General features: G+C 48.5%; 1 protein-coding gene across 4 annotated transcripts in view; it reads left to right on the top strand.

The window, feature by feature from the left end:
* PLEKHA7 (pleckstrin homology domain containing A7) overlaps window positions 1-22,402 on the top strand; it is a 246,843-nt gene that overhangs the window by 150,477 nt on the left and 73,964 nt on the right. For all 4 annotated transcript variants that reach the window (XM_066251040.1, XM_066251042.1, XM_066251043.1 and 1 more), the window contains 4 exons: window positions 9,653-9,764; window positions 10,545-10,649; window positions 14,307-14,379; window positions 16,040-16,140. In XM_066251040.1, coding sequence (XP_066107137.1) covers window positions 9,653-9,764; window positions 10,545-10,649; window positions 14,307-14,379; window positions 16,040-16,140 — 391 coding nt within the window. The remainder of the gene's footprint in view (window positions 1-9,652; window positions 9,765-10,544; window positions 10,650-14,306; window positions 14,380-16,039; window positions 16,141-22,402) is intronic.

Genomic DNA, 22,402 nt, shown 5'->3' with positions numbered 1-22,402 from the left:
ATAGGAGAAGTGCCCATTTGCTTCCCCACCCTCCCCCTCCTTCCTCTCTGTCTCTCTCTTCCCCTCCCGCAGCCAAGGCTCCATTGAAGCAGAGATGGCCCCGGCACTGGGGATGGCTCCTTGGCCCCTGCCCTAGGCGCTAGAGTGGCTCTGGTCCCGGCAGAGCATCGCCCCCTGCTGGGCAGAGCTTCGCCCCTGGTGGGTGTGCCGGGTGGATCCCGGTCGGGCGCATGCGGGAGTCTGTCTGACTGTCTCTCCCTGTTTCCAGCTTCAGAAAAATACAAAAAAAATAAATAAATAAATTTAAATCAACAAACTGACCAGTATTTCAATGGGAACTATGCTCCTCTCACTGACTACCAATGAAAGAGGTGCCCCTTCCGGAAGTGTGGTAGGGGCCGGATAAATGGCCTCAGGGGGCCGCATGCAGCCCGTGGGCCGTATGTGGCCCGTGGGCCGTAGTTTGGGGATCCCTGTCTTAGAGTAAGAGTTGACTTTTCCATTAATCATAGTATCATCATTTTTTTTTTTTCTGAAGCTAGAAACGGGGAGAGACAGTCAGACAGACTCCCACATGCTCCCGACCGGGATCCACCCGGCACGCCCACCAGGGGAGATGCTCTGCCCACCAGGGGGTGATGCTCTGCCCCTCCGGGGCATCACTCTGTTGCGACCAGAGCCACTGTAGCGCCTGGGGCAGGGCCCAAGGAGCCATCCCCAGCGCCCGGGCCATCTCTGCTCCAATGGAGCCTTGGCTGTGGGAGGGGAAGAGAGAGACAGAGAGGAAGGAGAGGGGGAGGAGTGGAGAAGCAGATGGGCGCTTCTCCTATGTGCCCTGGCTGGGAATCGAACCCGGGACCCCTTGCACGCCAAGCCAATACTCTACTGAGCCAACCGGCCAGGGCCTGCTCTTTCTGTTTATTACTAGGTACTTTTTAAAGTGTTTTACATATATTAATTTAATTTCCACAATAGTCTTATGAGGCAGGTACCATTATTATGGTGGATACTGAGGCACAGAGAGGTGAAGGGTCTTGCCAAAAGTCACCAGTAAGTGACAGTTAGAATTTCAATCCAGGTAGTCTGTCCCCAGATGCTGTGCCTCTGATCAGGACACATACTGCCTGTCATTTCAGTGGTCTTCAAGAGACAGTCCCCTTCCTGCCTGACTGGTGGGGGCAAAGTGGGCAGAGCTTCAACCTGGGATGCTGAGGTCCAAGATTCGAAACTCCGAGGTCACCAGCTTGAGCACTGGCTTATCCAGCTTGAGCTCAGGCTCGCCAGTTTGAGCTCGGGGTTGCCAACTTGAGCGTGGGATCAACATGATCCTATAGTTGCTGGCTTGAGCCCAAGGTTGCGGGCTTGAGCAAGGGGTCACTGGATCATCGACTTGATTCCACAGTCGCTGGCTTGAGCCCAAGTCACTGGCTTGAGCAAGGGGTCATCGGTTCGGCTTGAGCCCCCTGGTCAAGGCACTTAATCATATGAGAAGCAAGGAATGAGCAACTAAGGTGACACAACTATGAGTTGATGCTTCTCATTCCCCCCCCCAAAAAAAGAGAAACAGTCCCCTTCCTTGACTGTACTCAGGTGTTAATGTGCTGACTAAGTAAGTTACTGCTGCTTAGAGATTTTAATTGTAATTGTATTTGCGGAAATGAATTGTAATTGTATTTGCGGTGATAAAATTTGATCTAATAATGGCACCCGTGCTTGGTTGGAAAGAAGACACGCCTCCTTGGTAGCCAGTCTCTATTTCTGTCTCTTTTAGAAAGAGGGGGGGGGGGAGAAACATCAATATATTGTTCCACTTATTTATGCATTTCTTGGTTTGATTCTTATGTGTTCTGACCAGGGATCGAACCTATAACCTTGGTATATTGAGATGATGCTCTAACCAACTGAGCACTCTGGCCAGGGTAGTCTTTTCATCAGAAGATGTTCTCGAGCTTTTTTGCAGGGTCCCAATTCCAGTGATTGGATCATTTGGGCTCCTTTTCCTAAGCCTCTTTCCTGATTCTCGGTGATTTTTTTTTTCTTTTTTTTCTTTTTTGTGGTAGAGACAGAGAGAGTCAGAGAGACAGACAGACAGTAACGGAGAGAGATGAGAAGCATCAATTCTTTGTTGCAGCTCCTTAGTTGTTCATTGGTTGTTTTCTCATATGTGCCTTGACCAGGGGGCTACAGCAGACTGAGTGACCCTTTGCTCGAGCCAGCCACCTGGGCTCAAGCTGGAGAGCTTTGCTCAAACCAGATGAGCCTGCAATCAAGCTGGCGACCTCGGGGTCTCGAACCTGGGATCCTCCACATCCCAGTCCAACGCTCTATCCACTGTGCCACCGCCTGGTCAGGCTCAGTGATTTTCTTAAATTGAGAGCTTGTGGTTGCCCCTTTGTGGCTTAAAAGGCCACACACAGGGGCCCTCCTGAAGGGGTAAGCCTTGGCACAAGGACCTTCCAGGCTATGGTTTTGGTGGTTGGTGCTAGGCCTAGGAGCCTTTTCTCCTCAGTATTGGTCTGTCCGGGAAGTCACTGACAGTGCTTCTGCAGCTCCCAGGAAGAGGAGAGATGCATCTGGGGCCTCATGCTGGCAGCTGACAGACAGCTGGCTGTGTGCACCGGCCCCCAGGCTCTGACAAGCACTGAGTGCTGAGGTGGGGCCTCACTGAGAGAGGATGCGCTCTGGGAGTTCAGAAGCCTGCTGTTCTCAGAAGCCAGCGGCAAGGCACCCAGGATCGCCTTGGAGTTTTGCAACAGGGAGAGGACCCTGGCCTAGCTTGCCTTCTGGCATTCTTGTGAGTTTCCCTGGGGGTCTGAGCAGCCCTCTGTTTTCTCATTGGATTGTTTGGAAAAGAATGGCAAGTTGGAATTGCCTGGAATGTTACAAGTGGTGTTTGGAGGATAACACTTAAAAATCTTGCTGAAAAAATTAGCTTCCTTACCTTTGGACTCTTTGGGGTTTCATCTTGCCGGCTTCAGGGTAGGCTGTCCAAGGTGGGTACCCATTGTGGGCCTGGGGGTGGAGTGTCTTCTGCTGCTGGGATATGGCTGTCTCCCTTCACTCGGGGGCAGTTACGAATCCGTAGAAGCTGATCACAAGAGATGAGAAGCATGGGGGGGGGTGCACCACAACTCAGAGCACAGGAGGGAGTCTTTCCTGCTGCTCACCCACTGAGCGGGGGCTCTGAGGCTGGCATGTTGTTGCTCTCTGCAGCCGTACAGCCAGCACCTTATGTCTCCAGACTGACAGTCTTGGGCTAGCTGTGCCTGTTGCATTTGGTTGCCATGGCAGCAGAAAAAATGAGGAAAAATGGAAACACCTGGCAAGCAGATCCAGAAACTTGGACTGATCAGTTTTCCTTCTTGGTTTAGGAGACGGCATTGTGACAGTCACAGGTAGGCGAAGAGGTGGTGATAGTGTCCTTAGTTTGTTCAGACAGCTTGGGTGTTGGCGTGGCTTTTGAGGTGGGTGTTGTGGAGGGCACTGGCACAGGGGATGCAGTCGTGGCCACACGGCCACCGTGGCTTTGGCTCTGCTGGGTAAAATGGTGCAGTGGTGGCTTTGCTGCTTGTGGAAGGAAGCTGCTGCTTGCAAACAGCCATTTACTTTCATCCTGTGACTTCCCTTGTCATCCCCCTTTACTGCCCCCTGGTCTGGGGAGTGCCCAGCTCTCCATCAGAAAAGGCTCTTTTCTAATGAGAGAAGTGTCTGCCTGATAAGCCAGGAAGAGCGGATAGGCTTGTCGAAGGCTCTAGTTAGAATTGTAGCATCTCTGAGGCAGCAAAGCAGAGGTGGGAGGAACAGTAGAGGTCAAAGTCTGGCTCTCCCAGCACAGACAGAGGCATGCAGTCTGGACAGCAGAGAGCCTGGCCCAGGGTCATTTGGCAGAGCAAGACTCGGGCTGAGTTCAGGGCAGTCCTTGGGATTGGAGACATGGGAGGGGAACCCGTGAGGCTCACTGGATTATTTTCATGCCAGGTGAGGGGTGCTGTTTGGGCTGGTTTCCAGCTCCCTGGTGGGGTGGGGTAAGGAAATGGAGCTTGTGTTCTACAGAGTGTTGCGGGGGCAGGGGGAGGAACACAGAAAGCCATAGCTGAGTAATGAGGCCATGGTTGCTGAATGAAAACCTGTGTCAGACAGCTCCCCCGGGGTGTTGGGAGTGTGCAGTGAGCGTTGGCGATCTGTCTGTGTCTGTGTCTCTTTCTATGGGATGAGGGGGTGTGGAGGTGTGTGTCACTTTGGAACAAGAACTTCCTTTTTTTTTTTAGATTTTATTTATTCATTATAGAGAGGGGGGGGAGAGAGAGAGAGAGAGAAGGGGGGAGGAGCAGGGAGCATCAATTCCCATATGTGCCTTGACCAGGCAAGCCCAGGGTTTTGAACCGGCAACCTCAGCGTTTCCAGGTTGATGCTTTATCTACTGCGCCACCACAGGTCAGGCAAGAACTTCCTTTTATTGTTGCTTTTTCTTGTGCGTTGCTTTTCCATACCCCATAGGTGGTGGGTGTCAGCATCTTAAAACATTTGCTGGTTGTTTGTGAATGTGCCTCCTTTCATAGCAGTAATTTTAGCTGAGTTCTCTGTGTAAGATTCTTGAGGACAGAGCATGAATTTGGGGGCCCATTTTTCCAGGAATTAATGGAATATAGGTATCATCTCATGATGTCTTCTCAATAAAAGATTCCCAGTTCCCCATAGCTTTCTAACCTCCTATCCTAGCCTGGAAGACTTTTGACATTATTATTCCCCTGGGGAAAGGATGGGATCCCAATTCCCCAGCTACAAGTTTACTACACTTTAAAGAAACCCCAGATAGTGTTTATAGGGCTGTTGATAGGATGTGATTATTGTTTAGAAGTTAATTGTTTGTGGCAACTTGTGCTTTCTAGAGAGATATGCCTTGGAAATAAAAATAAGGTGTACCTGAGATTTAAATTCTGGGGTCACCACTGGTGCCAGTCACAAACAGTGCTTTTCATTTAGTGTAGCACTTCATGGTGTTCTAAGTGCTGTTTCAATGCACACACCCACCTTGTGAGAGGAGAGTAGTTTTCAACTCATTTTGCAGTAATGGAAACTGAGGCCCAGAGAAGCAGTGCGACTTGTGGAGGGGTCACTAAGCTGCAGAGCTTTGTTGAAGCCCAGTTACTTGGGTCTCATGGTCTTTCCAGCACCCCAGGCTCCTCTTGGTTTAGAGGTTACTCTTGGGGATGAAAAGAACAAGAGACTGCTTCTGTCAGACTTTGGGACTTGCCATGGTATGGTGTCCCTGTGGCCAAGCCCAGGGTTTTGGAGTCCAGCTTCTGTTTTGGGCTAGTCATTCATCTCTCTAAACCTTAGTTTCCTCCTCTATAGAGTGGAGATGGAAAAAAACTGACTTTGAGTATTTAAGTGAGAAAATGCAGGCAAAGTGCCTGACACATAGTACGCCCAGTCTCTCTACTTGCTTGACCTTGTGTACCTGTCCCTGAGGGTTGGTGACTCTTGGTGTGGTGACCTACCTATTGAGTTAGCAGTAGGGTAGGGAGGAGTCTTTCTGTGATCATACTTCATTCTGCTCCTGTTCACAATGTTGACTGAGAGATATGGCTGAGGATCCTAGTAATCAAACTCACCTAAATTCAGACCCAACAGAAAGACATGGCTTCTGGATTATAACCTCCTTTTCTTACTCAGTTTGTCCGTGTCATATGCATTTGTTCCTGGGTATATATGTAGGGAGCAGAATATGCTCCTTTTGTAGACAGAAATTAATTGAAGGAGAGAGAAAGTAGCATCCTGTCCAGACTCCCCTGACACATCCTTGAGGATGTTCAGAGTGGAATGAAGTCATTTTCCTATTATGCTTCTCCAGACAGGTTTTCGTCTCCTCCTAACTTCATTTGCTCCTTCCAGATGGGAGACAATCAAGTTAAAACTCCAGCTCGCTGTTTTGAGCCTCAGCCCACACCCTTCCAGCACAAGAATCAGCATTTGTGTAGCTCAAGTCAAGGAAAGGGTCTTTGTTCAAATCATCCCACTGTCCTTTGGGAATCCAGATAGCACAGAAACCTGGCAAATGGGCTTTCAAGTTAATACATTGCATTTAGTGACACAGAGAGTCCGCCCGTCCATAGCCTGGTCAGGGTCTGGTCCCCTCATGTGCAGTCTGTGTGACTCACGTGCCTGAGGGCAGGCTGTTGGGAACTGGGAAGGAAGACAGCTCTGGGGTGGAACCTGTTAGGAGGGGTCCTCAGTCTGAGGACCTGAGGACAGATCAGTGTCTGCCCGCCAGACTCTAAAGTGGGGACACTCCCTAAGATGTCACTGGCTGCAGCAAATGCACCAAGCAGGCCCACATCCAAGTGAGTGATGACCCCCCCCCCCAACAGTGTTGTCTTATCCAGACCATCAGGCCCCACTGATGTTCCCGCTGCTGAACACAGCCTGGTAGACAGCCTCTCGAATTTTCCATCAGAGCCAGCTTTTCAGCCAACTGAGAAAATTGTTTTTGAGACCTTTTTTTTTTATATTCTCATTGTTGGATACCAAGTGATGTCCCAACCATGGCCACCACTTTTTTTTCCTTTTAGTGTTAGTTATAATTTCAGATAACTTGTAGTTTATTTCCACAAGTCCTATTCACCCACGGGGGATCTACAAGGTGATCACCCATGCTGAGGAGATTTGGAGGGACGTGCTCTGAAGAGAGACGCCGTCGCTGGGCTGCCTGGGTAGCTGTGTGCCCCGTGTTCTGTCAGAGCCAGGTCAGGGACTAACTACCAGGCAGTGGCTGAGTCTGTTGCTTCAATTGGGAGCTGTCCCTCCCATGGGGAGCCCTGGGGAAGATAGAAACTACACAGTTTCCTCCCTGGGGGCAGATTAGTTTGAGCTTCAGTTGTATTTCCTAACAAGCCAGTTTTTTTTATCCTGGGTGCATCTTAGCAGATGTCTCTGTAGTCATGAAGAATGGATTTGTTTTCATGTGCTCCCTACCTCTCACCCCTGACCCCGCCACTGATGTTCAGTGTTGGGGCCACAACCAGTCCTTCACCAGCTGAAGTATGTTCACCGCCGGGTTCCTGGGTGGTGGCTGTACCCCCTGTCCTCACTCCCCCAGGGCCGCAGGGCAGTCATTTGTTTCCTGTTCTATTGGCCTGGGAACCCCCTGCCAGCTAGCATTTCAGAAGCTAGTGTGGGAAGGAGACGGGGTTAGAATGCAGGGGGATGATTAGAGTTAGAGCTCAAGATTGTAAGGTGCAGAATGGCAGACGTGGCCGTGTGTTGTGGATTACCTGGGCCAGTCACCAATCCAGATCATCCTTTCTGTGTCCTGCCTGGATGGATGGTGTAGCTAGTTGATGGAATCTGATGTAGTCATTTGAAATGATGTGGATGAGTTTAAAAGAGTGGAGAAAATGTTTATAATAAGTTTTTTTTCAAATCGAGATGCAAAATCATAAATACAGTATGCTCAGTTTATAAAAATAAAAATGCATCCCCTCATGAAAACCCCTCACAAAAAACAGGTACATAAAAAAAGAATGAAAGTAGCCTGGCCTGTGGTGGTGTAGTGGATAGGGTGTTGACCTGGAATGCTGAGGTCACTGGTTCGAAACCCTGTGCTTGCCTGGTCAAGGCACATACAACAGCTATCAGTGAACAACTAGAGTAAAGCACTTATGAATTGATACTTCTCGCTACCCCCCACTGAAAAACAATAAATTAAAAAAAATTTTTTTAATAGTGAAAGTAAATATAACAAGTGCTAAAACTGATTTTCCTTTGGGTAGTGGGACTATGGTGATTTTTTTTTTCCTTTCAGCTTTTAAGAAATATTTTTCAAATATTCTGTAGAAGCCTTACGTAAGCCTTAAATGAGAGCAAATTCGTCTTGATAAAATCTCAAACAAACCTGTTTTATTGTTGAACTTTGTGCCCTGAATTTTTTAGCTTAGAGATACAGCTGCTGTAACTGAGGTGACCTGACAGTTCTTCCTTGTCTTACACCTTGGAAGCCTGGAAATTAGGCAAGACCCGGTTCCAGGAAGGTGTTTGGGACATAGTTTCTCCCGGAGGCAGGGCCTGGACAAGGAGCCTCTCAGAGCCCCTTCCCACCCCACCCCGTTGGCGTAGGGCTCTGCCGCACGCAGCCACTGCCCACAGTGAGCCGCTGAATGTAGCGGCATTCTCCAGTGGGGAGCAATAACAAAAGTCTGGCTGGGATGGAGGCCGTGGGCGGGAATCTAGAGTGAGTGCCTGAGCTGATAAGGAGCCAGCAAGCCTCCTGCCTGAAGGGAATTGCGTCTCCAGCTGCCAAGCATCCAGCCGCCCCAGCCCCAGCCCCTCGGAAAGCCGGTGCCCGCTGCACTGGCCCTTCCCCGGAGAACTTCCCTAACGGTGTAGCTCTGGCTGGGGGAACGGGAAGGATCACTTATCCTGGGAGCAGCAGTGGTTTTTCAGGGAAGCAGCTTCTTTTATCTCCACTGTGGAAACCAGGATTTTCCCTCCTAGCACCTCTGTGCAAGCGAGGCTGGAGAAAGGACATCAGGACGCTGCTTCCTCCGCGGTGTCCGGCCTGGGTCCTCTGTCCTCATCTCCCCAGGGTCCTGGCCCAGGCCTCCAGGTCAGATTTTCTCCACAACTCAGGCAGAAAGCCTCAGTTTACTGCAGCCCATCCTGTTGCCTGTCAGAGCAGAGGACGAAACCCAGTGACCTCCTGGGACTTCTGCTTCGAGGAAGGCTCACGGATCCTGGAGTTAGCGGCATCTGGGCATCAGCCCCAAGCTGCTCAAGGATAATATTGAATTTGTGTGGAGGCGTTGGCCACCACACTGCTTTGAAAAACGCTGGCAAATGTTGGGGCTCTGTGGAGGCAGGTGAGAAGGGTTCCTTATGGTGTCTCTTGAGTGTCGGAGGGAGATGTCGCCAAAGTGCTGGTCCTCCATGGGCAAGCGGGGCTTCTCTGTGAGAAGTGTGATGTCACTGGATGTTGATGGGCATACGCCCAGGGGATCCTCATTGGGGACCCAGGCATGCTTTATTACTTCCTGTTCTTCAAGCATAGCACAAAGGGTTAATATCTCCGATGGCTCTATTTTGGGGCAACTGGAGTGTTCCCAGAATAGGACTCTTGGTTGAATAGTCTATTTTGGGAGGCAAGCCCTCCTGGCGTTTATGTAAGCGATTCTCTGTGTGTGTCTGGGGGCGTGGATATGGGCACAAGTGATATCTTGTTACTAATTATAAGCAGCTTCTTTGAGGAGACAGAGAAATGGAGGGGTGTGTATGTGTATAAGGGGTATGGATTGTTCTCACTGTGAAGAGTGATGTGTGACTGTGTGTGCCCGTCTGATGGGGCAGCAGCCACGGTCACGTGAGTTAGAGAGTAAATGTGGGACTTTAGGGCAGCAAAAAGGGGTGATTTCCTGGCCGCTTTGTGGGGTACTAGGCTGTAGGGATGTGTCCATCCTTCATCCTCTTGATTCCCTGAAGCACATAGGTAGGCTGGTCATCGTGGCACTGAGACTGTCTGGAGTCAGGTGGTCTCCAAGAGGTTGGTCCTCGGTTGTTGAGGGACCGTCAGCCAGTTCTAACGAGGAATACATCTCAGATTCTCCTTCCTCCTGCAGCCTGGCCCTTACTCACTAGGTTCTCCTCTGTCTCCCCACAGGCCAGATCCACATATGTCAAAGCAAGAGAGAAACCAAAGACCGTCCAGCATGGTCAGTGAAACGTCCACGACTGGGACCACTTCCACCATGGAGACCAAGCCTGGCCCCAAGGTGAGTTCCTGGCTACTCGTTCCTTCTGTCCCCTCTTTTATATTTGCCAAACCCCTTTGTAATCAGAAGCCCATTTGACCTTCACCCTAGTTTTGTGAAGGAGACACGTGAGAAGTCTCCCCCCCATAGTGACAGGTCGGGAAATTGAAGCTGGTTGAGGGTATGTCACGTGTCCAAGAAAACAGGTGATTGCTGACAGTACCAGGACTGACATCTAGGCTCTGGGATGCATTCTGCATTTTCCAGGCCTGTCTTGGAAGGGCCACAGGTGTGTTAGAGACAGCCTGGAGACAGCTCTGACAGATGGGCCCGAGGAATGGTGCCCTTGAAGACGGCCCAGAGGTTTCTGTGCCCAGGATGTGGGAGCATCGATTGGGGGGCAGGGAAGAGAACCAGCTGTGCAGAGGAGGGAGCGCTGAGCCTAACCCAGCCAGGAGGGATAACAGGCGAAGTCTGGGACCAAAAAGTAGCTTTGTTCCAGAAAACCATAGGACCTACTGGGGCAGCAGCTGTCGGTGAATATTGATTCAAATGTTCCTGCACATTTTTTTTTCTGTGACCCAGATGGGAAGCTTGCCAGATCTCGGACTCGCTTTTTAATTAGAATGCTGTGGCCATGTGCATGCCTATGCCCTGTCTCCTTGCTGTTCTTTTGATCAAAGGGTGTTGCTACTTAGAGTAAGGCAGAGGGGGCCTGCAGCCCTCCCACCATACAGGTGCTTTTTTTGTGCCTCCCTGGGTCCTCCCCGCTGCTAGAGTTCAAGTCTGCTTTCTTCCTAGATCATAAAGTCCAGCAACAAAGTACACAGCTTTGGGAAGAGAGACCAGGCCATTCGGAGGAACCCCAATGTTCCCGTGGTGGTGAGGGGCTGGCTGCACAAGCAGGTGAGGGGCCGAGGAGGCAGGGTGGGGGTAGGAGGTTGCTCTTGCTGATTCCTTCCCTTATGCTGGCCCCTCCCCTCCCAGAGCTGGGACAGGCTCGTGTTTGTCTGAGGCAGGTAGATTTTGCCCACCGTGCTGAGCGATTTGCTGTTCTTTTTTTTTTTAACAGACAGAGAGTCAGATAGGGACAGACAGACAGGAATGGAGAGAGATGAGAAGCATCAATCATCAGTTTTTCGTTGCGAGACCTTAGTTGTTCATTGATTGCTTTCTCATATGTGCCTTGACCGCGGGCCTTCAGCAGACCAAGTAACCCCTTGCTCGAGCCAGCGACCTGGGGCTCAAGCTAGTGAGCTTTTGCTCAAACCAGATGAGCCCTCGCTCAAGCTGGCGACCGCGGGGTCTCGAACCTGGGTCTTCTGCATCCCAGTCGACGCCCTATCCACTGTGCCACTGCCTGGTCAGGCTGCTGTTCATTTTTTGAGTAGACTGTTCACTCACTGACTACAGTTTCCCCTCCTGTAAACCCCTTTAACCACTTTGGCCCTTGATGCCATTTGCTGCCCTGGGGCCCAGGAGCTGGAGTGGGTGGGCCACCATGAAACCAGCCCCACTGCCAGTATGTGCCTTGCTGATGTTAAAGCGTCTCTGTTATCATCTGGCAAAAAAATCCCATTTTTTCCCTTCCCCTGGTCTAGCACACATATCTAGCTCCGCAGCACCTCATGTTCCAGATCAGCCCACTCAGCTCCTTGTCTCCTGACCCCACCTCTCTCCCCCGCCTGCTGTTCTGGGTCATGAGGATGAGTCGCTGTTCTCCCAGGTGCTCGGGTTAGAAACCTCAGCACCGTCATGGGCCCGCCCTCTCCCACAGCCTGTCAGCGCTGTCTGCCCCGGGGCCACCCTCCATCTCTGTCCTCACCACTGTCCTCTGCCACGGTAGGCTGTGAACCCCCAGGGCCAGAGACCGTGCTCCTCTTGTCTCCTCTCCGTGCTGCCTGTCCGTTCATTCACCAGGTACCTGCCCTGTTCCAAGTGCCCTCACAGCAAATATAAGGAGATGAATAGCTTGCGGTTCCTGCACTCGAGGAACTCATGGTTTGTCTGTGGGGCGGTATGCAGACACATCTCTCACGTGTTGTATCCTCACCTGGCACAGTCTCTCACATATCCTATTTTCTGGGGGAAAAAACAAACAAACCCCCCCCCCCCCCAGATCAAACTCTAAAAGCAATGATTCACATTTTTACCAAAGGATTTATGGGAAGACAGAGCAGGGCATTTACATTGCACACCACGCAGATGAAATCTCTAACGGTCCCTGTGAATCTGTCTCCCGCGTTCTGCTCCCCATGGCAACCACCACGTCCTCTTCTGTCACCTCTCCTCTGGCACCCTCTCTGGGTTTTTTTTTGTTTTGTTTTTGGGGTTTTGGGGGGAGGTTTGGTGAGAGTCAGACAGAGGGACAGATAGGGACAGACAGACAGGAAGGGAGAGAGATGAGAAGCATCAATTCTTTGTTGCAGCACTTTAGTTGTTCACTGATTGTTTTCTCATATGTGTCTTGATGGGGACGGGGGGGGGGGGGGGCGCTACCGCAGACCGAGTGACTCCTTGCTCGAGCCAGCGACCTTGGTTCCAAGCTGGTGAGCTTTGCTCAAACTAGATGAGCCCGCACTCAAGCTGGTGACCTTGGGGTCTCGAACCTGGGTCCTCCGCATCCCAGTCCGATGCTCTATCCACTGCGCCACCACCACCTGGTCAGGCCAGCCCCTCTCTTAAAGATACCCCTTCCTCACAGCTTGTTCTCACTCTCTTTTCTTATGTTCATCTCTTTTCTCACCTGAGTAATTTAACCCTCTGACTTTTTTCATTTGCTTCCCTGCATCCATTGAATAAAAGGATGCTCCTTTGAAATGTGAAGGGAAAGCAATGATAAATAACCCCAGGCCCAGGCCCCTCTGCTGCTGTGACCTGATAACTGAGGCCCTGTGGAGTGCTGTGGATACACAGCAGAGAGAACACAGCTTTGCGTGGGGGAGTCCTGGAAGACTTCCTGAAGGAAGTGATGTTTGAACCACATATAGAAGTATGGAGAGTTTTCCAAACAAAACAACTACCGTATGCTTAGAGATTATCTGGTCAATGGTGAAGATAAAACCGAGAAATGCATGAACTCAGCAAATTAAATATGTTTTTAGCACATCAGTAGGTGCACAATGAACAAACTTCATGTTATTAGGTCTAGAAACAGATTTTTTTTTTTAATTTAAGACTGTCAAAAATATTTGCAAAAGGAAGACAGTTTTAACACCTATAAAAACTCTGGGATTTTCCTAGGTTTGTGAGAAAATTGACTCTAAAACACTGTTATCCTACCAGGAGCATGTCTTTTAAAAATTTTTCATAATTATCTAAAATGTTTAAAATAAATATATATAATCATTTACATTTTAGAAAAGACAGATTTTTATTATCAGATAATTTAATAGCAAAAAAATCCAAGGTGCTTTATATTGGATGGAAGAAAAATACAGTTTCTGCCTGACCAGGTGGTGGTGCAGTGGGTAGAGCTTCGACTTGGGATGCTGAGATCCCAGGTTCAAAACCCTGACATCACTGGCTTGAGCGCAGGGTCTCTAGCTTGGGCGTTGGACCATAGACACGACCCCCATGTCACTGGCTTGAGCCCAAAGGTTGCTGGCTTGAAGCCCAAGGTCACTGATTTGAGCAAAGGGTCACTGGCTCAGCCGGAGCCCCCCACCCCAGTCCAGGCACATATGAGAAAGCAAGCAATTGAACAACTAAAGTGCTGCAACAACAAGTTGATGCTTCTCATCTCTCTTCCTTTCTACCTGCTGTCCCTCTCTTTCTTTCTCTCTCTCTCACTAAAAAATAAAAAAATAGGATAAATACAGTGTCTTATGGTAGAAACAAGAACAGTCTCATGGTGGAGAACTGAACTAATCAAATGAGAACTTTGCCTCATTGATTAATTAGCTAACTTAAACTCTTTGTTTTATACTATGCAAACCAGTTTTCTTTCTTTCTTTCTTTCTTTCTTTCTTTCTTTCTTTCTTTCTTTCTTTCTTTCTTTCTTTATTTTTATTGGAAAGATAGAGGACAGAGAGAGAGAGAGGTAAGAGATAGAACAGGGGGAGTAGCAGGAAGCATCAACTCCCATATGTGCCTTGACCAGGCAAGCCTGGGGTTTCGAACCATCAACCTCAGCATTCCAGGTCGATGCTTTATCCACTGCGCCACCACAGGTCAGGCGCAAACCAGTTTTCTAAACAGCACAAGTGAAAGTATTTTGTAGTATGGCACTTAATTAACTACTTTCTTTTTCTTAAAAGCTGATTTCATTCTTAAAGGAAGAACTGTATTTTTGTATTCATAAGTTCCTTTCTTTTTTTTTTTCTCATAAGTTCCTTTCTAACAGAAGGGTGCTTATAATATATTAATGTTTCCAGGGATGGGTGCAACTTCCTGGATATCTACCATCATTGAATATAAGTTTTAATTTCCTAGTAAAAGGGTGTGTGTGCAATACAAATTCATTAATTTATTGAAAGAGAGAGTGAATATGGGCAAGTCAAGATTGGGGGGAGGGAGAACAGTCTACTACTCAGACATTGATAAGTTTGCTTTGCTTTGCAGGACAGTTCTGGGATGCGGCTGTGGAAAAGGAGGTGGTTTGTGCTTGCCGATTATTGCTTGTTCTACTATAAAGGTGAGCTGAGGCTCGAGCCACCAAGGGCTCCTTGTGCTAGAGAGGGTGGTAAGGTGACGCAAATGGTGGTCTTCTTAGAGTCCGTGATTGAGCTAGTTAATAACCTGTTGACCTGCCATACTATTAAGTTTTACATATATGGATGGTTGGTGACATCATTGTTACAAGTCCCAGCACTGGAAGTTCTATTTATTTAGTTAAAATAAATAGAATCTGGTTTGCTACTATTTAGAGTCTCAAGATCTGCAGTTGTATCAACCTCTGCCCCACTTAGAACATAAGCACACCTTTGACACAATCTGGAGAGGTAGGAAGTAGAGGTAAATCACTGTATTTTGTAACCTGACATCTGGATTTACCCACTGTGATAGTCTATGGACAACTGGTGAATTGAGTTGGCCATATGAACGTTTATGGAGTGCCAGTACATAGAGTTAGGGGCTGTGAAATGATGAGAAAGAAAGCAAGCCTTAAAATACGGAGGAAAAGAGAGCTTTTCTTTTTTTTTAATACCTTTAAATATTTCCCCCCGTTGATTTAAGAGAGAGAGGAAGGGAGAGAGAGAAAGACAGATAAAGACACTATTTAGTTGTGCACTCATTGGTTGCTTCTTGTATGTGCCCTTTCCGGGGATTGAACTACAATCTTGTTGCACCAGGATGACGCTCAATCCACTGAACCACTTGGCCAGGGCCAGAGATGGCTTACTTTTAAGATAAAACTAGACTGTGATAGGTGCTTTAGAAGACATCCAGTGCTTAGGCAGTTTAGGGGCAGTAAGAAATTAATTAATTAATTGCATAGTGGAACATTTGGGGAAACCTCTTAGAAGAGATGGGATTTGTGTTGGGCTTTTAAGGGTAGGTACTGCTTTGCTGTGTGTGTGTGTGTGTGGGGGGGTGATGGAAATTACTAGCAGAGGAGACACTTTAGGAAATTACTAGCAGAGGAGACACTTTAGTAAAGTTCTAGAAGCAGAAGAAAGTGGATTGACGGACCTGTGAGGCCAGAGAGAGTCTTGCATGGAGGCTGCACTAGGAGATGCGGTTCAGGAGGTGGGTAAGGGCCAGAAGGCAATAGGGATGTGACACCAGGCAGAGGAGGTTGGGCTTCATGCTCTGTCCATCGGGCAGTATGTGTCCAAAGTGCCTTTGAGTAAGAGAGTGACAGGACCAGTTGTCATCAGGAAGTTGCCTCTGGTAATAAAGATGCTTTGGAGGAGGATGAGAATAGATGTTAAGGTAGGGTGTTTCACACATGCTCTAACTTTGCCTATGAGATTGGCTCTACCCAGAATGCCCCTCCTGATCCTTTAAAAACACGTTAAATATCACTTTCTAAAGCCTTCTCAACTTCCCGAGATGATGTCTCCCCTGCCTCTGTATTTCCTCAGCCCTTGGTATGCTGTGGTATTTTAGGAGTTAGCAGGCTGAGTTGAGCATGTTTACACATTTGTTTCAGCCCTTGGGGAGAGGGCCGTGGCTATTCACCAGTGTAGTTCTAGCATTAGCACACAGGTCCCCAAGGAAGAGCTGAATGGACCATCAGTGAATGCAGTCATCCCAGGGAGAGATAAGGAGCCCTGAACTAGGGCGGTGGGATGGCCCAGCTCCTGGAAGGTGCCACAGAAGGTTATTCTGATGTGTTTTTCCATTCAAAGACAGCCGAGAAGAAGTGGTCCTTGGGAGCATCCCTCTGCCCAGCTACGTGATATCGCCTGTGGGCCCTGAGGACCGCATAAGCCGCAAGTATTCCTTCAAGGTACTGCCACCTCTCCGCTAGGGCCCAAATTCCATCCTATGCAACTGTCTTCCCAAAAAAGGCTTTATAAAAGCATTTCTTTTTGTGGAAAAGGGGAAGAAGTTAAGCTAGAGTTTCAGGCTCAAGTTAACAAAGTTAGAACTTCTTTACACAAAAGTAACATCATGTCACAAGTACCTTCATTTGATTCTGAGCTTTTGAGTCCTCCGGCCTGCTCAGATATTTAGACCCTTCTTTTCCTTTCTCTTCCAATCCTGTGATTGCAAATCAGACACAGCCCTTTGTAATCTTTCTTATCACTGTAATCAGCCTGTCCAACTAGCATCCAGCCATTTAGTGCAAATGGTGGTCCCTCATAATGGATTTATATCAGTTACATCATGAAAACTTACAGTGGGGGTAAGGGGGCCTGCCTGTTGAAGAGATTTTTCAGGTTTGTCCATTTTGTTTATATTGTTGAAAAGCAATTTGAATCAAATTTGGTTGATTTTCTGGACCATTGAAGGTTTCTGAGGAAATCCCCCCCCCCTTTTTTTTGACCGAGACAGAGTCAGAGAGAAGGATAGATAGGGACAGACATATAGGAGGGGAAAGAGATGAGAAGCATCAATTCTTTGTTGCAGCTCCTTAGTTGTTCAGTGATTACTTTCTCATATGTGCCTTGACCGGGGGGGGGGGTGGCTACAGCAGGGCTAGTGACCCCTTACTCAAGCCAGCAGCCTTGGGCTCAAGTCAGCGACCTTGGGCTTCAAGCCAGTGACCTTTGGACTCAAACCAGTGACCATGGGGTCATGTCTATGATCTCAATCTCAAGCCAGCAACCCCTCACTCAAGCCGGTGAGCCTGTGCTCAAGCTAGTGACCTCGGAGTTTCAAACCTGGGTCCTCCACATCCCAGTTCGATGCTTTATCCACTGCGCCACCACCTGGTCAGGCTCTGGGGGAATCCCTTTACCAGTAAAAGGATTTGTCTTTTTCTATTTCCTTTGTCGCTGTGCCATTTGGAGTGAATGGGGCCATGATAGTTGATGGCCGTCCTTTGCCAGCCTCTAGCATCTTCACAGCTGGCTGTGGAGGCTCCGGAAGGATGGTGGTCAGGCCCAAACTGGGGGAATCTTGAGGCCATCTCCTTCAGTGACCTCCACAGATTCCTTCACTGCTGGTATTTCTTGGATCCCTAGGTATAGTGGGGGGAGGGATGGGTTGAAGGTCCACATTACTGGCAGTTGGAGCAGGAAAACACCCCTCACGCTGCTCAGAATACAAAGTGGTGGCTTGCATTTCAAGCTGGGGTGAGGACGCCTGACTGTACTACTAATAGAGCTTGGCTATTTCCATATTGGGAGTACAAAGGAGTACTTAGCAGTAGGTATTAAAGCAGAGGTTGAACAGAAGTCACATTTTCCAGCCATAGATAGTTTTAAAGGACCATGGGAAAGCATGAGACACCATCCAGTCTCTGGAAGGACTAAAGGAAATTGTTGGTACGCAATGTCCGTGGCATCACTGACAAGTGATAGCTTGCCCCAGCCTCTCGATCTGGGGTCCATTGTGGTGGTGATGGTTGGAAAATCCAGTCTTATTTTCCTCTACTTTTCCTTCCTGGGCTGATGTTTCAGCTTTGTTCATTGACAGCTGTGAGGTGTCTTTATCTTCCCCGGACTGTCTGATCCACAGTGACTCCAGAATTGCAGTGGGTTAAAGGTTCTCCAGTCCTCTCCCACTTCCTGTTGCATGATATAGTATTGTCTTATATCTGTGTCTGCAGAAACTTTTATGATTTGAGGAGCACTGTTATCATGTTAGCTCATTTCATGTTTCTAGGTAGCCTGTGAGGTCAGTATCATCAGCTCCATGTTTTCGATTAGGAACACACGGATCAGAACACTGAGGAAACTTGCCCAAAGTCACAAAACTGGAAGATGCTAGAGACAGGAACTCAAACCAGAACTAGATCCTCTTTCGGCTGAATTACAGGGAGGGAAGATGATTCCTTTGTCTTCCCCTAGCTTTACTTTCGCATCTCATTTTGGTCGCCTCCTGCACACACGTTGTGGGAGGTGGGAGGTGATTTGAATTAATGTTTGTTGTTATTGCACTAGCAATACCCTTCAGGAAACTATTTGTAGTTTATAGTTTATATCAATAAGCTCCTGCTTATTGCTGGCTCTGAAAGCATTTTGTTCCATAGGTTTCAGACTGGTCTTTTGCAGCCTGAAAAGTCTTTCTTGTGACCCCTTCCCTTGTAGGATCAAGTGTTGCTGTTGGACATGCAGTTGGTATTGCATGGGATTTTTTTCTTTTTTAATAGCATTTGGAATATTCTCAAAGTAACTGATCATAACTATATATATTATATTTTAACACTTTTTTTGGTAGTTGTGAAAACAGATTCTAGGAAAACATCTTTTATGTGTTGTTGATCAAAAAATTTTTTTTCTTAGACTTCACTGTGAGTGTTCCCTAAATTTTTTGTCTGAGAGGCAGAAGGCATATATGTGTTTGTGGGGGGCCTTCGGGGAGACCCTCAGGGCCTGAGAGCAGAGAAAAGCTACTGCAGACAGGTGGTGGTGTTCAGCTGGTCCTCCAGAAAGGGCTGTGGTTTCCTGAGTGTGAAGGGGCGCCCTTTCTTTTCGGGTTGCAGCACCATTCCCTGAGGGTCAGAGAGGGCCTCCTGGGCAGCTCAGCTTCCGTGCGCCTGGGCACACTGAGGAATGCACAGTATTTTGTGTCCTGGACCTTGTGTCCGTTTCTAATGTCAGTTCTCCATTTCCAGAGCTGAAATGCTCTTGCTAGGACACCTTGCTTGAGGTCGTTCAGGGTTATCTATAGTGGAAGATAAAGGCACAGCCTGAAAGGGTATGTGGTCCCCTCCTGGTCTTTTCTTTCAACTCTGCCTGCAGCCCCGCAGACCCTACACATCACCAGGGAGGCTGAGTGCTAGATGGACCCTGAGCACAGCCAGGTCTGCAGGCTGAGCCAAGCAGGGTGTCTGAGGCGTTCTGCCTTCCTCCCCTGGGGCACCTCCCCAAAGATCTCCTAGTGGACGCACAGGCACCCTCGGCCTTTGGGTCACCTCTGAGCAAGCTTGGTGCTTCGGACCCAGGAGCTGGAGCAGAAAACAACTCCATTCAGCCAAGGGTCCGAGGACCTTCAGTGCGGAAATGCCTTCACTGAGAGTGTTCCCTAAATCTTTTGTCTGAGAGACAGAAGGCATGTATGTGTTTGTGGGGGGCCTTCGGGGAGACCCTCAGGACCTGAGAGCAGAGAAAAGCTACTACAGACAGGTTTTCCTACAATCTGTTTTCACAACTACCAAAAAGGTGTTAAAATACAATATATATAGTTATGATCAGTTACTTTGAGAATATTCCAAATGCAGTTCCAAAAAAAACCAAAAACAACCCCATACAATACCACTACCCCGATTGCAGCCATTCTCCCTCTCTCAAAACCAAGGAGTCCTGACCTGAGTCTGCAGACCCTCTAGTGTCAGTGGACAAAGCACACCTTTTCTGTTTTTCAACCTATAACATTTCTTTTGATTGAGAAAGCAGGTCTTAACAGGTATTAGCAGCACCTGTGTGTTGGTCACCAATAGAAACCAGAGATATTCTCACATCACAGTGTAACTGTAAAAATCTTGAAATATCATTTATGAGCATCCTTACTTTGAAATTACAATAATTATTACAACATTTGTTTTATAATGTGTTATTAAAGAAGCACCTGTATCACTATTTCACATTTAAAAATATTTTGATAACTATATTTCAGTATACTTCCTTTATTTTATTTGTGTCCTTAAAAATATTTTGAGAAGAGTTCATAGATTCACCAAACTGTCAAAAGGGTGCATGCCACCCGAAAGAGTAAAACCCTCTGCCAAATTCTGGCTGAAGGCCAGCCAAGAGATGAGGGTTTTTACTTATTTATATTCAACAAACATTTGTTGTATTCTGTGGTTTTACTTGGCACAGAATGGAAAGGACAAAGTCCTTGCCTTTGTGGGGCTGATATTGTACAGTGTGCATCAGCATCGGGGTTATTAAAGAATAAGAGGAGAACAAGAAAGCTGCCCTTTTCCTCTCCCACTTCAATTTCTTTCCTAGAGAGAGAGAGAGAGAGACAGACAGACAGACAGACAGGAAGGGAGAGAGATGAGAAGCATCAACTCACGAGAAGCACCTTAGTTGTTCATTGACAGCTTTCTCATATGTGCCTTGACCCAGGGGTTGCAGCAGAGCCAGTGACTCCTTGAGCCAGCCACCATGGGGTCATGTTTTCGATCCCACTCTCAAGCCAGCAAACCTGTGCTCAAGCTGGATGAGCTCGCGCTCAAGCAGGTGACCTGAGATTTTGAACCTGGGTCCTCAGCATCCTAGGCCGATGCTCTACCCACTGCCCCACCACCTGGTCAGGTTCCCATTTTAATTTTACTCTTTTATCCCTCAAATCTGTCTCATCCTCTGCACTGCTGCTGTCACTGTCCTGGGTCGGCAACAGTCCCTCCCCTGGGTAACTAACTTACTGCGAGAACGTGCCTAGCACACAGAGAGTGCTCTGTAGAGTTGGCTTCAGCCTTCACACTCCCCTGCAGTCTCCAGTCCATCCTCCACACTGTTCCTGAATCGCACATCTGTTCAGGTTTGTCCTCCCACCGTAAACCTTTCAGTGGCTCCCCGCTACCTACAGGATAAAGTCTAGTCTCAGATCACAAAGCCCCAGCTTATCAACCCCATTTTTAGCCACTCCCATATGTGCTTTTCCTGCAGCCTTAATAGATTGCCTGAAGGCCCAGGACATTACTTGCCTACAGGCCTTTGCCAAAGGGTCATCTCCTCCAGGAAGCCTTCCCTGGGCCCTCCAGACAGGTGTGGCACCCTCCTGTGCCTCCGCAGCTCTTGTATCACTGCACTGTAAGTGGTTGATTTGCCCATCCAGAGCTCTTTCACCCGCCCTTTGGTGAGTTCTGTAATTCTGCCTGGGGAGGTGGGGCCTCCCCGTTCTGCAGACAGAGACCATGTGGAGCTGTCCTCTCTCGGAGTCCTGGTGAGGCACACTGCCTTCATTTCCCAAGTGAAGATGGGTTAAGGTTTATTTGTAGTCATGTTTAGTGATTGGGGAGAGGCAGAGAAGAGTCTTTTAAAGTTTCTAGAAAGCTCATTAGTCAGCCACCTTAGGTTCCTCAAGCGACTGCTCCTATAGTAACATCAACTAACTCTTTCGGAGCCTTACAGAATGGCAAGCTGTGCCGGAAGCACTGAATGTGCATTATCTCATTTAGTGCTCGTATGGCTTTACAAGGTACAGGCAGTCCTTGGGTTACAAACGAGATAGATTGTGTAGGTTTGAAAATGTTTGAGTATTTATATGCACAGAAAAGTAAAAATAAATTCTATGTTAAGACAAACATCTGTCTTAAGTTGCATTTAATAAGGAAATGTACCTGTTCCAACATATATACAAAGTTAACTTAAGAACAAACCTACGGAACCTACCTTACTCAGAACCCAGGGACTGCCTGTAAATACTACTGTTACCCACAGTTTCGTTTTCTTTTTTTTTCTTCTTGGATTCTTCCGAAACTGGAAACAGGGAGGCAGTCAGACAGACTCCCGCATGCACCCGACCGGGATCCACCCGGCACGCCCACCAGGGGGCGATGCTCTGCCCCTCCGGGGCGTCGCTCTGTCGCGACCAGAGCCACTCTAGCGCCTGAGGCAGAGACCGAGGAGCCATCCCCAGCGCCCTGGCCATCTTTGCTCCAATGGAGCCTCAGCTGCGGGAGGGGAAGAGAGAGACAGAGAGGAAGGAGACGGGGAGGGGTGGAGAAGCAGATGGGCAACTCTCCTGTGTGCCCTGGTTGGGAATCGAACCCGGGACTTCCGCACGCCAGGCTGATGCTCTACCACTGAGCCAACCGGCCAGGGCCCAGTTTCGTTTTCAAGATGCAGAAACAGAGGCACAGGAGGTGGCACCATTTGCCCAGGGTTACCCAGGGGTAAGAGGCAGAGCCCACTGTGGACCTCAGGCTGACTCCAGGAGCCAGAGTTCTTCCCTGGGCGAGTCAGCCCAAAGGTTGGACATGAGGAGTTTGTTTCATAATTTCAACCGAAAGGCACCACTGTTTCTGTAAGTCATAAACCTGCGAGACTTATCCTTGACGCTCATATCCAGCCCCTCACCATGTCGTGCTGATGTTTCCCACCAGTTCTCTCCACACTCTGCCCGCTCTTCCCCTCCTCTCTGCCCGCTCTTCC

The sequence above is a fragment of the Saccopteryx bilineata genome, chromosome 1 (assembly GCF_036850765.1).
Source record: "Saccopteryx bilineata isolate mSacBil1 chromosome 1, mSacBil1_pri_phased_curated, whole genome shotgun sequence".
NCBI lineage: Eukaryota > Metazoa > Chordata > Mammalia > Chiroptera > Emballonuridae > Saccopteryx > Saccopteryx bilineata.
Note: the sequence above shows the minus strand (reverse complement) of the source record. Positions and strands in the feature narration are given on the sequence as shown.